At 41.9% G+C, this 16,957-nt stretch overlaps 1 protein-coding gene across 1 annotated transcript in view; it reads right to left on the bottom strand.

Annotated features, from left to right (window-relative positions):
• Window positions 1–2,837: 2,837 nt before the first annotated feature.
• ZNF652 (zinc finger protein 652) overlaps window positions 2,838–16,957 on the bottom strand; it is a 71,142-nt gene continuing 57,022 nt past the window's right edge. The window contains exon 7 of the mRNA XM_029211373.1: window positions 2,838–12,958. Coding sequence (XP_029067206.1) covers window positions 12,447–12,958 — 512 coding nt within the window. The 3' untranslated portion in view covers window positions 2,838–12,446. The remainder of the gene's footprint in view (window positions 12,959–16,957) is intronic.

The raw sequence follows: 16,957 nt of genomic DNA, 5'->3' as shown, positions 1-16,957 counted from the left end.
TAGAATTAGTACCTCCCCCGCCTCTCAAAAGCCTGTGATGTGGCCGCCCCCCCACCCTCTGCCACCCCAGAAGTGCATTCCCTTTTACAGGGTCACCACTGATGACAGTCTGAACAGTTGTCCCACCTGTCACTAGTGATGGTGTCTCCATCACCAGCTGCCTGCCAAGGGTACCAGATCCCGTTTTTGACTCTGCTTCTCCTAGCCAATCCTGGTACCAATTGTATTAGGTCAGGTTCCCAAGAATCAAAACTTGGCAAGTCTTCAAAGAAGAACGATTGGACAGAGGTCAAGTTGGGCAGAGTTGAGCTGTGATGAATTCACAATAAAGGCCTCGGCTGATCTCACAGGAGCTCAGGAGAGGGCAGCTCTTCAAAATTTCCCCCTTGAGGCAACAGGTCCGGGTCATTACACCTCTGTGCCAACTAGTCATTGGATGTGGGCTGCCCTTGGGGAGGGGAGGAGGTGTGACTTTGGGGCAGGTGGCTGTCTTCAGCTGAGAGCCATTCCTGGAGAGAGACTCAGCTAAGAGCTGTCAGCACAAACGCTCTGGAGCAGCTGGGAGAATGAGTGCCTTGACCCTGAAGAGGGGAGAATCTGGGAAGCACACCACAGCATCCACTGCCATCATTGTTTTCTCCATCTGCTAATAGATAACATTTGTACTTCGTATTAATTTTCTATTGCTGCACAAATTACCCCCAAACTTAGTAGCTTAAAACAACAAACATGTATTATTCCATAGTTTGTTGGTCATGAATCTGACCTCAGCTTAGACAGGTGCCTCTGGCTCAGGGTCACCAAGCTACTGGCTTGGGCTAAGTCACTTCTAGACTCTACTGTGCTGGAGAGCCCACTTCCAAGCTCACTCATGGGGTTGCTGGCAGGCTTCCGTTCCTGGACAAGTCCTCCATAGGCTGCCTTAAGTATTTTCATGACATGGCAGCTGGTGATCGGAGAGGTAGAGACCACGACCAAGAGTCTTTTTGTAACTAATCTTGGAAGTGACACTGCATCACTTCTGTCATATTCCATTCCTGAGAAGCAAGTTGCGAAACCAGCCCAACCAAAGGCGAGAGGATTGCACAGGGTGTGACTGGAGGTGGGGGCCACCCTGGAGCGGCCTGTCACAAATACTACCTGGCAAACACCAAGCTGAGCATTTTACCTGCACGGCTTTATTCAATCCTCGCAGTGACCTTAAGGGCGTTGCTATTAATATCCTCCCTTGCAGATGTGGAAACAGGTGCAGAGTGGTTAGATAACTTACGGCCACAGAAGTGACGGTTAGGGGAGAAAAGATCGAGCCCAAGTTTGTCTGTGAACAAGCCTGTGTGTTTCTAACTCTTATACTGTCTCCCCGATAACATCTCGGGAAGGTCGATGTCATTGCAAAGATTGAAGCTAAGTAAGGGGCTACCATGCTTTAGGTGCAGGGACTGGGGGTGAGATGTACCAGTCAGAGGGCTCTAAACCCAGGCAGTACCTAACCCAGGAAGTTCTGGGAACACAGAAGAGCAGGCCAGAAATCTGGGTGGAGGGCAATTCTGAAATGGTGGCGTTCTTGATGAAATCAGCTGTGGACATGAGGAAACCCTCCTTCCTCTCCAAGTCCACAGTTGCTGAATAGGGATTGGAAATAGAAGTAGCAGGGTTACACATGAGCTAAAACTGTTACTTCGTCATGCCCCCCAAAGTTCTTGCATAACGGACTGTGCAAAGTTATAAGCTCTTAGTAACTGTTAGACCTAAATCTGAGGGCGTTTCCAGGTTATCTTATTGCTGTGTAACAAACCACCCCAAATCTTAGTGGTTTCTAACAAAAATCATTTATTTCTGGTGATTCTTTGGGTTGGTTGGGCAGTTACTCTGCTGGCGTTACCTGGGCTCTTAAGCATGCGTTTAGTTGGAGTGTCAGCTGAACTGAAGGGTCTGCGATGGCCTCAACCACGTGCCTGGAACCTTGACAGGGACAGCTGGGACCTCTTCTCTCCACGCAGCTTCTCATCAGTCAGTGGTCTCACCTGAGCTTCCTCAGTCACGTTCCAAGAGAATTAAAGGCAGAAGCTGCACAGGCTTCAGGACTTGCAACATCACTTCCCCACATTCTATTGGTCAAAGAATTCCTAAGACCGGCCCAGATTCAAGGGAGCTGAGAATGGCCACACTTCTTACTGGGAGTTTAATGGAAGGAGGGGCAAGGACAGACTACAAAAGGGTGTGGACACAAGGAGGCGTGACTCATCGAGGATCATTGTACCGGCAGTGGGTTAGAGGCCCCATGAGACAGGACTGACTGCAGTGTGCCCAAGATTTGACCTGTCTCCGCTGCAGGGCACCGGAATGAGAGATGGCTAATCTGTGCAGCGAGCTTCAGAGTTTGGACCAAGGCAGAAATAGAAACACGTAAGACTTAAAATGTTAGAAGATCCAGTTAAAACAACCCGATTCTGTAGGAAATTGAATTCAAGCTGCTGCTGGAATAAAATAATACACATATACACTGCTTTAGGAAAAGATTCTTCAAACGGGCTTAGTGGGTCTTAAAATTAATTTAGTAGTTCACGATCAGCATTTAAAAAATAGAATAGAGGGCTTCCCTGGTGGCGCAGTGGTTGAGAGTCCGCCTGCCGATGCAGGGGACACGGGTTCGTGCCCCGGTCCGGGAAGATCCCACATGCCGCGGAGCGGCTGGGCCCGTGAGCCATGGCCGCTGAGCCTGCGCGTCCGGAGCCTGTGCTCCGCAACGGGAGAGGCCACAGCAGTGAGAGGCCCGCGTACCGCAAAAAAAAAAAAAAAAAAAAAAAAGAATAGAAAATATCAAAGTGCAGCACAAAGATATTTTTCTTGGATTTTTAATTCACTTGTATAAATAAATTCATAGATATGTATATTGGATAGCCAAGTAATGAGAAAATACATTTCTTACTATGGGTCACAGCCAAAGTTTGAAAGCCACTGATTTAGTATACACTGGGGTAGGGGGAATATCTACTTTATATTCATGAAAAAAGTGTGTTAACATCAGCATCTAGCCAGAGTTACAAGATGATAAAGAATAAGAATGGTAATTCTATGATTTGGGCAGTTTTGTTCCGTTCTAAGAGGTTTGAAGCAAAAGGAACCTTGAACAAGATTTCCTTTCTATGTGCTTAACTCCCCCACTGGAATCCTTAGACAGAAAGAAACGGTGGAGTCCTGAGCTTGAAAGGCTCGATAGAAAATAGTTGATCCTCCAGTGGCTACAGTAATAGCTCTGAGGGCAAGCCTCACTGCTGGAGAATTATTTACTTGTTTGTTGTCAGGTTTCCTCCACTGGAACACGGGCTCCATGAGAGCAGGGACTGTGTCTTGTTCATGGCTGAACCCCCGGTGGCCAGGTCAGGGCCCAATACATGTTAGGCACTCCATAAACATTTGTGGAGTAAACAAATGAGTGCACGAATTAATGGCAATAGGGGAAGGAAAAGGAGCCTCATCCAAGTGCCACATTTTATAATCACTGCTTTTCACTGAGCGTACTTTGTAAGCGCTTTCCATCTGTCTTCTTTTTCTTCAAACTGATTCAGAACCCAATCATGATCCTTTTTTTCAAATACTGTTTTCCAGGATATGTTCAGATTATCGTTCAGCTACACAGAGTGGTGTTACTGAAACCATCAGCACTGAGCCAGGCAGCCCAGAATAAAAGAGAACTAATCACTCTTAACTTTGGCCAGCAGCCTTGAAAACATGTTACCCTTCACAAAGAGGTCAGCAGGATTTGTGGGCTGGCCAGCCTATTATGAGGACTGTCACATGAGGATAAGGAAGGAAGAAATGAAGTGAAGAAATACACACGATGGATATGACTACTTTTTTTTTTTTTTTTTTTTTACTGTGAACATTAGCATTAAGTTGGTTACCGTACACATCCAAAGGCCCAGCATCTCAGAAATATCATGAAGTGGCACACCTTGTACCAGAGTCTCATAAGAATAAAATAAACAATGCTACATCAAGTGGTTAAAAATACACAAAAAAGTAGTTTTAACAGTCTATAAATTTTTTATACTTAAAATCATGATTGAGTTGAAATTAAAAAGTGCATTTCAATTGCTAAAAAAATAATATTGGTATAGTTAACACAAGGGGGGAAAATCAGTACATTGAGGGATCTGACAGGATGCTGGAATACAGAGGACTCAGGGAAGCTGGGCAAGTTTGGAGACTCAGGAGGGAAGCTTGGTTCCCCCTCACTACGGTTCCCTGGGGCCAAGCAGCTCTCCTCTCCCCAGTATCTTTCCCATCTTACGAGATCCTGTCCTATTACCTGTCACCTCCCCAACTGAAAGACTCCTCTAAACTTCTTTGCAGCACGAGAGGTACCTGTCCTACATGAGTCCACCTTCACCTTCAATTGCGTCCTCACAGAGGTAGGAGAGGGACACTGCCCTCTTCTGGACTTGACACAAGTACCCCAGCTACGTGGCCTTAATCCTTATGACCTAGCAGGCAGAACAGGGACCAAGCAGCTTCTGTTTTGTCAAACTCCTTTGGACAAATGTTCAACATTCAACAACAAGCTTTGTAAACCTAACGCTGAACAATTCCTGGCAAGCAAACTGGACTTTTTTCTTTAAGAAAAGAGGAAAAGTGCAAGTGATTTCAGTACTGTTGGGGAAAACAAAAATAAAGACAGACAAGTTACACCTGGCCCCCCCCCGTTACCTAAACCAATCCCAGCTTCAGTTTTGTTTTTTGCCAAGTGCTGGGGTTACAAGTGGATGCCTCTATCTGTCTGTATTGCTCAGGGTCAGACTTGGCTGGGGAAAAAGGGCCAGGCAGGTATCTGTTCGCAAGGCCATTCCAGGTACAAATGCCTCCTGGCTCTACGGGCTAAACAGGGTCTGGTGTTTCCTCTTGGTTGACTACTGACCTGCCTCTTGTGAGGAAGGCGCTGCTATGAGCACAAACAAAACTCGTGGTCAGAGAGCCGATGAGGGTTAGGAGCCCTAAGACAAGTAACTGACACAGCGGGAACACACACACTGGATTCTAACCGTAACAGACATCTGCTTGGAGCAGAGAAGGTAAGAAGCACTTCCTCATTCATACTCCAGAGCTACCCCTGCCGCTCGTGTCCTTCTCAGAGATGTAATGGCCCCGCGCTGGCGGTGGGACTTGGGAGAAAAGAAGCAAGGAGGGTGGCCTTCCTGCTCTGCATTTAGCACACAACGGATCCCCCATGGGAAGGTTCTGGCTTTCAGTCTCTGGCACCAATATGTAAAAAGGCTAATTCAGATGCCTGACCCACAAGGACCTCTGACCCACATATCAACCTTTGTTTCCATCATGAAGGCTGAGCACTTAGTAATAAGGGAAATTGTCTTAAAAACCAAGATCTATAAATAAATATTGAGCCTAGAGAGAATATTCTATAAGAGACTTAAAAGCGGGATCTTTCTTTAGAAGGCAAGAATAAAGAAGCTAAAGTATTTTGTTGCTCCCTTGTGGACAAAGCCAGTACTGCTGGTGGAGCAGAATCATGCTGCCCATGTCAAGAGGAAGATGTATATTCAAACATATGGAAGATTGAGAAGAATTCATCTGATTTTCAGAGGCTGCATAGATATGGTTGGGGATGCAACTTCAGCAGTAAACACCAAAACTATGCCACACAGTTTCTTTCTTTTTTACTTTTGGAACAAGTCTAATGAGTTGAATAATGAAGCACAGAAAAGATATTTCTAGGATAGGCTGGAGCTTCTAAAAGAACAAAATATTTCCCACCAACTTCTGAATGCGATTAAACGCAGCCTCAAGTCCTATGCAGAATGTGAGTTGGTGTCTCTGGCCTTGTGATCACACGGTCCCTTTTCACCTGTAAAAGGTAAGAAGGAAGCTGTGTTTGTTCAGAGGAGCTGGATAGTTAGAAACAACTTGATTCTTTGGCACATCCGCTATAGAGACAGGCTCTTTGGTTGATCAAAACCAACAATGCGAGTTCCAGATTTCCTTCCAAAGTTAAGCAAAATTCAGCTCCTACCCCTTCTTGCCCCATCCCCAAAATCATTTTCAAGTAATTTGTAACATCGCTGATCTCACCAGGGAAGCTCAAATAGTGTGAAACTAGAAAGTGGAGGAGATACTTCTTAGAGGCAAAGGCCCTTTGATACTTGTGCCAAACGTCTCCTACGTACAAAGACATGAAACAAGCCAACAGTCTGTCTCAGGGATGTGGCTCCTCAGGTGTGAGCGCCCCCCCCTCCCCCGCTCCCCGCACGGCTCCCACTGCTGTACTGCCTGAGATGAGAGTCCCAGGAGAAAAGCCACAGATTCAAAGTGGTTACTTTAGGTAGCCAGTTACCACCTAAAAGAGGCAAACTTCTAGGTTTGGGGACTATCAAGGCATACTAAAGCAAGAAGATTTCAAACAACAAGAAACTCTTGTCACTTATTTCTGTAGAAATCTACTTTTTGCATTTTGTAAACGAGTATTCCCATTCCAAACAGCCAGTGACATCTTCAAATGTCTTGAATTTATTCATTATCAAACATAAGCATTCTCACAATGTCACACTACCCCACCAATAACGTACTGTCGCCAGATAAAAGGAACAAGAATTTATTAACAGCTGCCTTCTTAGACTCCCACGTCACGTGGTGGTTAGTTAGCCTTGAAAACCTGAGTATTAGTATTATCAACTTTAAGGAAAGAGGCATGACGTTTTAAGTCAGAAAGGAAAAATTACGACTAAGGCCAAAATACCCAACTCAATAGCTTTCATTCACTTAAAAAAAAAAAGCAATCTAATTTCCTCATTTTAATGAGGTCTGTTTGTCTTCAGTTTGGGAGGAGAACTGAAAGGGAGCCAGACACCTGTACGCAGCACGAACTGCGGTTCTGACCGTGAAAGATGAGCCAATCGCTACAATGTTTTATCAATAAGGTGCTCATATCACATGGAGAACACACTGAAACCTCCTTTTTATGACATCCTTCATATACTACGTATCAACAATATTTTAAAAATTAATTAGATGTGAACAAGTAGAAGAGAGTAACCGGAAGTTTTTGAGGGACAGAAGGATGAGAGAGGCAGATCAAAAATCAGTAAAGGACTTCGGATAAACCCAGAGAGCACTTTTAAATTGATTTGACTAAAATAACATTATGGGTACAACCTGGCCAAATGTTTCTCGAAGAGAGAGAGCGTATCAGAACAGGGCATAGCAAGAGCAGCAATCTAGATCCCTTAATCAGAAAGGGGAGGCATTTCAGGAAGACTAAGACGAGAAAAAGATGTTCAAGAGAGATACTCAATGACCTTTAATTTGAAAGGAACATCTACTTTCTGGTGAAAGAAAGGAACATGAGCAGTTAAGATAAGGATAAAGCCTTTCATCACTAGAGATGTAATAAGTGAAGAAATAAGATATAAATAAAAGTTTAAAATGTAATCTAAAAGTGACATGGGGGAACAAAACAGAAATACATAAAAAATTCACATCCAAGGTTTTAGAGCTAGTTTGTAGAGACAAATCAATTGGAATAAGAGTGAGTTCCAATACTCATGGACGATGAATAATCAGAGGTAGGATTTAGATCAGGAAAAGAATGTTCCATGATGCTGGCTTTTTGAAGGCACTCAAGAACAGAGTGAGAGAGACTGAAGCTGCAGTGAGCTAATACAGGATTAGTGAGAGATGTACACTCACTAATCTGTCATAAGGAAATAAAAACAACTCCAGGAACATTATGACAAGACATATATTATCAAGTTATACACAGAGTCTAACAAGGTAGAAATCCGCTTTGTAAGTAGCTTCTTGCAACAATATAGCTTCTACTTAGGGAATGACTAGAGAAGTTTGTTTTCCCGATATGCAATTCTGCAAAAGAGTTTAATGAAAAATTTGATAAGTGGTACATTATCTAGTTCTTTAAACAAATTTACTGAGGCTAAAGCTTCAAAGCTGGGACAACCAAGGAGTTTGATTTTCCTTTGAATCTTGCAAAACCTATCCTCTAAGACAAAAAGATCTGATCACAAAGTCTATAAAAAGTCTAGAGAGTATAAAAGTACAGAACTATGAAAGTAGATATACCGATGGCAACTTTTATGGCTTCCATAGAAAGTGTAGAGAGGATCTCTGGTTTGCTTTATCGAGGTAGTGTCCAGGGTTGGAAGGTCATTGTTATTTGTTATAAACACTACAGATGACAGAAGCAGGTTAGCTAGGGTGTTGCTAGTACATAATAATGCCAGTATCTCTAGTGGCTAATGACCTTTCATTCCCGAAAAAAATGATCTTTTGGGAAATTTCCTATCTTGGTTTAGGTAAATGAAAATTAAAACCCAATATTTACTTGCTCAATTTTATAGTCTGAAGAATTCCAAGTGAGTTGATTTTTGTAATGGGAGATAGTTGATAAAATTCTTAGGTGTAACTTATCCCTTTTTCATCAAATACTTCCCATACAGTCTGGAACAGCATCGAAATGTTCATCATGTGGATCAGCGATGTAATAAAAGTTGTCTCTCCTATGCAGTAGCTCAAACAGATGGGTTTCTCTAACTTTAGTTTTCCTCTCTCTCTCTCTCTCTCTTTTTAAACATTAAAACCCCACCTACCATTCTGTGTTTCACTAACGGAAATCTTCAAGATGTGGTAAATATAATACACGTCTGCAATGGATTTCTATTTCTGCTTGATTTTCTTAAGATTTAAAACTTCCAGTGAAATAAAAATTAAGCTAAACAAGCATATCCATTCAAAAAACATAAAAAGTGAAAAAAATTTCAAGAAGTAGAAAAAGTGTACAAGTATCTCTTCAGAGTATTTTGCCTCCAGTTAGTATACAAGGGACAATCAAATTATAGGGAGCATTCTAACCACAATGAAAAGGTACTTTCAACCAATGTAGTTTTAAAAAAGATGGTACAACTGTGGTAATATCCACGCTCAGTCATTAATTTAGAACGGTTAACGGAAAAACGGTAGACTGTAAAAGTATACATAACTGATTTGCAAAGGTTACTTTGAACTACTGTAGTAAAGTTTTATGTGGAGACTTCCCTGCTTGCTAAAAATAAGGATCAAATCACAAATATACACGGAAAGGAAGCCACGTGCTTTTAAACCGTTCATCTTATTTTCTTCATTCAGATGTAAAATCTGACTCAGTATGAGCCCGCCCCACTCAATTTGAGAAAGCAACAAGCAGCCTTTCATTCAGGCTAAGGAAGAGTTTATATTTGAATGATACATCTATGAGAAAAGAATAGAAAAGTGCAAAAAAAATTTAAAAAGCAATAGCAACTCAAGCTGGGAATTTTCAAGTAAGTCTTAACTCTAGCAACGACACAAGCCTTTGAAGACAGTAAAATTAAGTCAGGAGAAACAGCCTCAATTTGGTATCTATATAATGCTGAAATGTGGCCTTTGCTGTCTTTAAAATTTAAGTACAGATAAGGGCTGAGAACTCAAACTCCTCCACAGTTCTTTTTTTCATAAACAGATAACAAGTAGTTAATAAGTTTTGAATAAGTCACAGGGTGCTGTACTATAGGTGGGAGGGAACACACCATATATAAATGCAACTTTTATTTTAGTAAAGGACCCCAATCAAAATTTTAACCCTGAGTTTGAGTCTTAAGCGTGTTAAACCTGATGCACGTATACGTTTAAGGCTTAATTCTTCAGCTCTTCTATTCAGAAGCATTAATGGTATGAATATTCTTAATGCATTTCATTAGGCATATGTAATATGACACTGGTGAGGAGTCATTATATTCTGAGCAGTTTTCCCGAAGACCACAAACCCCAAATCAGGGAGGGTATGCTTATCTAGGGGAAAAAAAATTGGAAGTTTCCAGATTGTTCCACAATACATTTCACTAAGAAATGTACTGTTTGACAATGCTGATTTTTAAAAAAAGATAATCCTTTCTTTGCTTCTGTTAAGGGTGGTGGTGATTATTTGCTTAATATTGGTTTTCCTATGTAGTAGATATTTTCTTATGGCTATATTCACTTGAATGGAAAATCAAATATGACTACCTGAATTTTCCAGTGTGTAATTATAGTACACCTCATAAAACGGTTGATTCAATGGTCTCAAGTCTAGAATTCAGAACTGCTGCCCAATATTGTAAATTTATTTAGAACAAAATAAGGTATAACCAATTAACTAAGCTGTAATTTACATCTTAAACATCATTTTAATATTACAAGCTTGGACATGAAATAATGGTATGTCCACACATATACCACACATGGTATATCCACAAACTTGTCATGGAACGCCAAGGAGACTGTGTAAACAAGGGGAGGCAGCCACTAAAGATATAACAGTCATAAATAAGGAATTAACTTTTCTTATTGGTTTGGGTACTTGAGTGTTCAAAGAATGTATACAAATATTTAATACCACATTCCTTAGAAGTTACATCCAGAAACAGGAAAAGTATGTCTTGAGATACTTTTCCGCCTCATTCCCAAATTTTCCTATGCTCATTATAGAAGACAAAGGCAGTAATCAGAAGGAAAAAATCTGGAAATATTAAACCAAAAAGCTAACAGAGAGTGCGATATTTTAAAAACAGGGGCTTAACCTCAATGGAAAGAGTTCCAGTTTTCCTACCACAGAGCTAATCAGCCAGAAAAAGTGCTGTAAGTCTATCTGCACACTTAATATTAAAAATAAAAAAATAAATAAAAGTCAGGGTTCTGATTCAGGCAAAGATTTAAAACCTTGAGGAAAGAAAAATGAAGAAATTTCAAGATTAAAAAAATGAGAGAGAGAGAGAGAGAGAGAGAGAGAGGGAGAAAGAAAGACCTCGCTTTGAAACTCAGTTCGCTGAGATGAAAAATTACAAAATTTTTATCTACACTGAGCCTGGATAAATGTGATCAGTTAAATATAACCAATCTGTCAGCCCTTCTGTTCAGCCTTTCTTATAATGAGCTCCTGACTGACCATGCTCTTTAGAAGTTACCCAAACTCTTTCAAACCTGCCCCATTTGCGGCTCTCCTTATCACCAAGAAGGCTGCTATCACATCATCGCTTGCAGAGGACAGGGCAGCAAAACGTCGTTTTCTCTCTCTCACCACAATTTAAACTGTGTTAGAACAGCTCGAAGTTGTGACTACATCCATGGATAGAAGAGACATTTTAAAAGTCATAACCAATTTGTGTTCTTATCCAAATTTCTCAGCTGCTATCAGGCAACACCATGCTTGTGATTTTAGTGTACTATTTTATCTTTTTGTGACAATTAGAAAAATAAAGCAACCTTAAAGTGAGCAGTGTATTAGGAGACTTCAGTTGGTCGTCCCACAGAGGCTGAACCTGAACACATTTCTGGGGGAAGCGAGACGTGACTGAGAGGAAACAGCCTCCGCCACCTCCTCCTCTTGACGGCGAACGGCTTTACTCAGATTTTCAAAACAGGCCAGCTTCAGGTGACCTCCCTGGAAAAGGCTCAACCCTCTGCAAATCATTCCATTCAACGTACTAACTGAACCGAACGAAACATGGAGGACACAGCATGTCCGTGAGCCTAACAGGCCCCCGAGTGTTAAGCAGAGATTAAAAAACTACCAAGGACTTCTGCCAAATTCCGAAAGCAAAACCTCATTTTCGCAGTAACCTGGTCTGGAGACCCTTTCAGATACATCTAGTCTCTGAAGCACCTTTGAGTTGTACGGATGTAAGAATAACTTTGAACTATAGAAGTTATATGCATCTTTAAGAATCACATTTTGATGATTATAAAAATTTTTTCTATTTTACAACATAGGTCCAGCTACACTGAAAAAATTACACTGCTTATTGAAATACATTTCATTTTAGAAACAGACTACTAAAGAAGTCTATACAAAAACTCTAAAATAATTTCTGTAGTAAAATAAAGAGTGCATTAGGAGAGCTACACAAAGAAGAAAATTTCTGTCTTTCTCTATAATGCTTGATATACTGTGAAACATGGCTAGCTCAACTCTGAAGCCAGCACCAAAAGCTGAAAAGAATGTTACGATACACAGTGATACAATTAATGCTCTGGATTAATGTCACAGCCTTCCCGATTAGTACAAAGGAAACCAGGCCTGTCCCCTCTTTGAGGAGAAGTCCAGGATATAAAAGCAAGCATACCTCATCAGCTGATATGAAATTATAAAATTCCACAAGTCTGAGTATTTGAAATTTATAAAAGTCACCAGAAAATGCAAGCAAATTGGGCTTTAGTTCGGTGGTTCCCTGGTTCGACAGTTCCCGCCGTGAGCTCAGGGTCTTCTCGTCCACTCCCTCGGATGTGCTGATTCACCAAGACAATGACAAAGCTCTTGGTGGAGGCTGAGGAGAGTCTGACAGCTAGAGAAACGCTCACCGACCCCTACTCTGCAAACTCACACCGGGGCACGGGACTCGCGGAGAACGCATTTAAGGAGATGGACGTTAGTGATGCTGGGCTGAACTGCTCTTCTCTGCCAGGTGCCGCAGAAAGGTGTCCTCACCCTGGCCCCTGTTATTTAAAGGCTCACTCTTAAAGAGAGCTGGAGGTGGGGGGAGGTGAGGGACTGGGGGGATAGGAAGGTGGTGTGGGTGGTGAGGGTGTGCGTGGATGTGAAGGTGCGAGAAGGGGTGGGGCATGGGCCGAGGGGTTAGCGTGCTGACGGGGTTCATGCTGATGGGAGGGGCGGGGGTCGTGGGGGTGCTCCCCACAGAAGGAACTGGGGTGGCCGGGGAGGTTGTGAGTGGGATCTGGACAGCAGGCGGCACGTTCACGGGGCTGGTCACCCGAAAGCACTTCTCCTTGTGGGCCTTAAGCATGTTGGAGAAGCGGAACCGCTGGCCGCACACATCACACGGATAGGGCTTCTCGCCTGTATGAGTTCTGCGGTGCCTCTTCATGTTGGGGCGGCTGGTGAAGCTTTTGCCACAGATTTCACAGATAAAGGGTTTCTCTCCTGAGACGAACACAGACACAAAAACAGGATTAACACACTAGGCGGCAAGTATGTGCCCCAGCTATTCCTCATACTAAAAAAGGAGGTTACCACTCCTCTCCCTTATGGCATATTATATTCTAGTAGTCATAAAAGAGTTCCCCAAAGTTGGGACTTAACAAAAAGGAGCAGATACAACTAAAACTTACTTACAACCTACCATCTGGGCTTGGTTAAAAGAACAAAAAAGGCTTCTACAGTAGTGATCTTCCACATCCTACAGGAAGAAGTTGTTCAAATGGCTTTCCTGTGTTCCAGGGAACCAAGCCCACAGATGAATCTCTGCCTCTAAGCATAGGCGAGCCGATCTGTGAGCAATTTCTGACATTCCAACCCAGAGTAGGACTTTGCTGAAAATGTCTTGTGGAGGACGTAAGTCTCCGCACGTCTACTCGAACATAATCCTTAGAATGCGGCTTACGCTTTGCTATCTGGGGAAATTCTGGACTGACTCACCCTACAACACAGATTTCGCACCACAGTGTTTCTCTGCAGGCGGCTCTCCATTACGTGGGGCTGTCTGCACACCTGAAGAGCGCTCAGTGGTCCTGGCGCCAGACTACTTATATGCCCCCAAGAAATTCTGACCATCAAGAATGTCCCCACACCATTTCCAAATGCCCGTGGGTGTGGGGAGGGTTGAGCGGCAGGCTACCGTTCTTGGTGGAGAACCACTGGGGAAATGAGCCAAAAAGGAAACAAAATCCCCTAGCTCTAAGGGCACTTAGGGAGGAAATTAGGTTTGGGTTCCAAGGGCTTAATTTTTAAACTTCCTAACTTTCCTTTGGACTTACTGCTTAGTTCTATGCTATGTCTGCCTGCCTCTCTCCCCAGACCATAGGGAGAAACGAAATGATGTCTGGACACACACGTCCACGGTCACTGCATCCAGAATGCTGTGGTGCGGTGCGGAATACCTGTCCACGTGTGCTTCAGCGACCATGTGCTTGTATTTAGCAATTCCTTCACCAATGCTCAGTGTATGTCGCTTGTATCTCTACTGTAGCTCCTGCTACAAGAGTTTGCTCTCACTTCAATTATTACTCCCTTTGTTTCTAACAGGTGTCCTTATTCTACTCTGTATAAATAAGAGCTGTTGTGTATGGAGTCTTAGTGTGTGCTTGGCACTGTTCTAATCCCTTGACACCTTATTAACCTCTGGTGATCCTCACAGCCTCATGAGGTAGGTACGCTATTATCCTTATTTTACAGATGAGGAAATTAAGAAACTTGCTGGAGGTTCTACAGTCAGTGCAGAGGCAGGATTTAAAACTCTGCGGTCTGGCGCCAGACATGTAAAACAACGGCGCTTCACACCTCAACGTTTTGTGCATTCCTGAACACGCAAAGGAATGTTATTTTCTTACTGTTTTCCTCCACTTTGGGACTCCTTCTAACACTATGAGCAAACTCCCCTTTATCCATATTGTAGTCCTTATTTCTTCTCTCTGCCTTTGAAAACTGACATCTCCTGTTGCCTCCTTCCATGGAAGCCAGACTTCTCCTCACTTCCCATGAGAGACTGAATCGAACCATCAGGAGGGATCAGTTTTCTCCATAGTTACCGGTACTATTTGCTGACTATAATATTTCTTTTATCTTCCTACCTTTCATTATTCAATCACTGCCACTGCTAGGCTCTTCACTGTGACTCATACTCATCTTTCTAGATAAATTCTGTACTGGCTTGTGTTCCTTCCTTTTAATCCATTTCCTCCAATTAAAAACTTCAAATTCTATCTTAAATGGAATTGATTAAATCAGTTGTGGTATGCCCATCTAATGGAGAGTGCCATTAAAAACAATATTATAAAAGTATAGAAATGTAGTTATTAACATGAAAATCTATAATCTATCATCTATAGTCTATTAAGTAAAACAAGCAAGTTATGAACACGTACGCATGGTATTATCCATTTTTAATGAAAAATACGTGTAGGAACATATGGAAAGAAATAAAACAAATGTTACCGGTGATCATCTCTAGATAATGGGATTATGAGTGACATTTTACTCTATTTTTGATGCTTATATGTACTTCCTGTTTTCTAAAATAAACATGATTTACTTGTATAATAAAATGTTTTAAAAGCACACCTGTTTGATAACCTATCAATCCCCTTGACCCCTTCCTCCTTGACTCTCCAGAGTTAACAGTCTTCATTGCTAACAGCCATGCGGAACCAGAGCCTAAGGACCTAATGTTTGAATTATTAGTCTAATACAAGCAAACATTCTCCACTTAATTCACTAATCACTTCCTAGGTTCACTAGACACTTTATTCATTGACAGTTTACTTAATGTATGGACATGTAACTTTCTGTTATGTGCTCAAACCTGGATCCAGTCCTGGATCTCTCTCATCATCCATCTCTCATTTGTAGTCTTCTAGGCTATAATGATTTGCCGCAGAAAGACTAAAAACTGTTAGAACTGGCCTACCATAAATCCACGTATTCAAATTTAAATGGGCCCTTTTAACTACTTAGTAATCTTCTATCCATTTCTTGATGTCCTACCAAGTTTTCCACATTTGTTACTCAGACATAAACCCACAATCCCACCCAACTCTAACTCTCATTATTCATTAGGCCCCATCTCCTAACTGTGCTAATGACTCATGATAAGGTTTCCCTGAAACCTCAAGGTAAGATTACAATGAGGCTGAAACAAGGAAAAATCAAAATGTGACATTTGAAATCAACCACCTGCACAATGTCCCACTTTAAGGAAGTGCTAGTAAATGGGTGGCTGGAGGAGGTACTAACAGCTAAGTCCATCAAGGTAACTGGAAAGCACATATGTCAATACATCTTATGATGTAACCTAACTTACATACAGATAAAGCTAACCTAATTATAAGAAACGGTACTGTAATGAGTCTGAAGAACGCACATAATAAATGAAGACAGAATCTGCAGGGAAGATAGAAAGAGCAAGAATTCGGCTACTTAGCTGTCTTTTGAACTTTCAAAGGAAAAAGTGATCTGGCCAATGAACACAAGCACCCCAGTCTGCTTATGAATATCCTGGAGCAGCATCAGAAATCTGTGTATCTATATATCTGGCCTACCATCACGTTACAATCGTTCACCTGGATTACTGCAATGTCCACCCGACTGGCTTCACCATCTCTATTCTTGCTCCCCACCCTCCAATCCACTCTCCACACTGTAGCCAGAGCGACCTTTCAGATGTGTCACGTTCTGCTTAAAGCCGCTGAAGAACGTCCCACTGTCCTCAGAATAAAGCTCAAACTTTTCTACATGGCTCATTCTGTGATGTGGTACTTGCTTACTGCTCTCCAGTATCGTGTCTCATTATACTCCCTGCCTCCCCTCCTCCCCCAATCCATCAAACTCTAACCAACTTCATTTAGTTGTACTTACTGTGCTCTCATCACCAAACCACTGTTATGCCTTGCTTGTCTATCACCCCAACGTGACTATAAGCTCTGTGAATCTAGGGACTACTTCAGTCTTGTTCGCTACAGTAGCCCCGTTTAGTAGATTCTTGATTAATATTTATAAATAAATATTAGTTAATTCTAAGACATGCATTTCCCCCCAAATATTTACATTTGTGAAACTGACATATACCATAACAATCGGTGACGTGTCATTCTTTAATTTGCAGCATTTTCTTAGCGATATATAAATGAGGTTTGTCTTAAAACCGATGGCTTCTTGGATTCCATGAAGGATGGTACTCACAATTAAGATCACTCAATTACCTTCCTTTGCTGTAATTTTCTGTCCCTGATGATCTTGTGATTATAATTTAGCTTCTCATATAAATTTATTTCAGGCAAAGAATATTCAGACCAAAGAACGTAAGAGTTCGGAAGCACTTGTCACTCACTCAGGCTTTTCACTGTAAATTAGCAACTTTATTTACATATTATTCAGATTGTTTAGCACAGATCAATCCCTCTGACCCTCATCTGCTTGGGTACACTG

Source organism: Monodon monoceros, unplaced genomic scaffold, assembly GCF_005190385.1.
Source record: "Monodon monoceros isolate NGI ecotype Baffin Bay Population unplaced genomic scaffold, NGI_Narwhal_1 Super_Scaffold_9, whole genome shotgun sequence".
Classification (NCBI taxonomy): Eukaryota; Metazoa; Chordata; class Mammalia; order Artiodactyla; family Monodontidae; genus Monodon; species Monodon monoceros.
The sequence above is the reverse complement of the archived record's forward strand: the minus strand, read 5'-3'. Positions and strand labels throughout refer to the sequence as shown.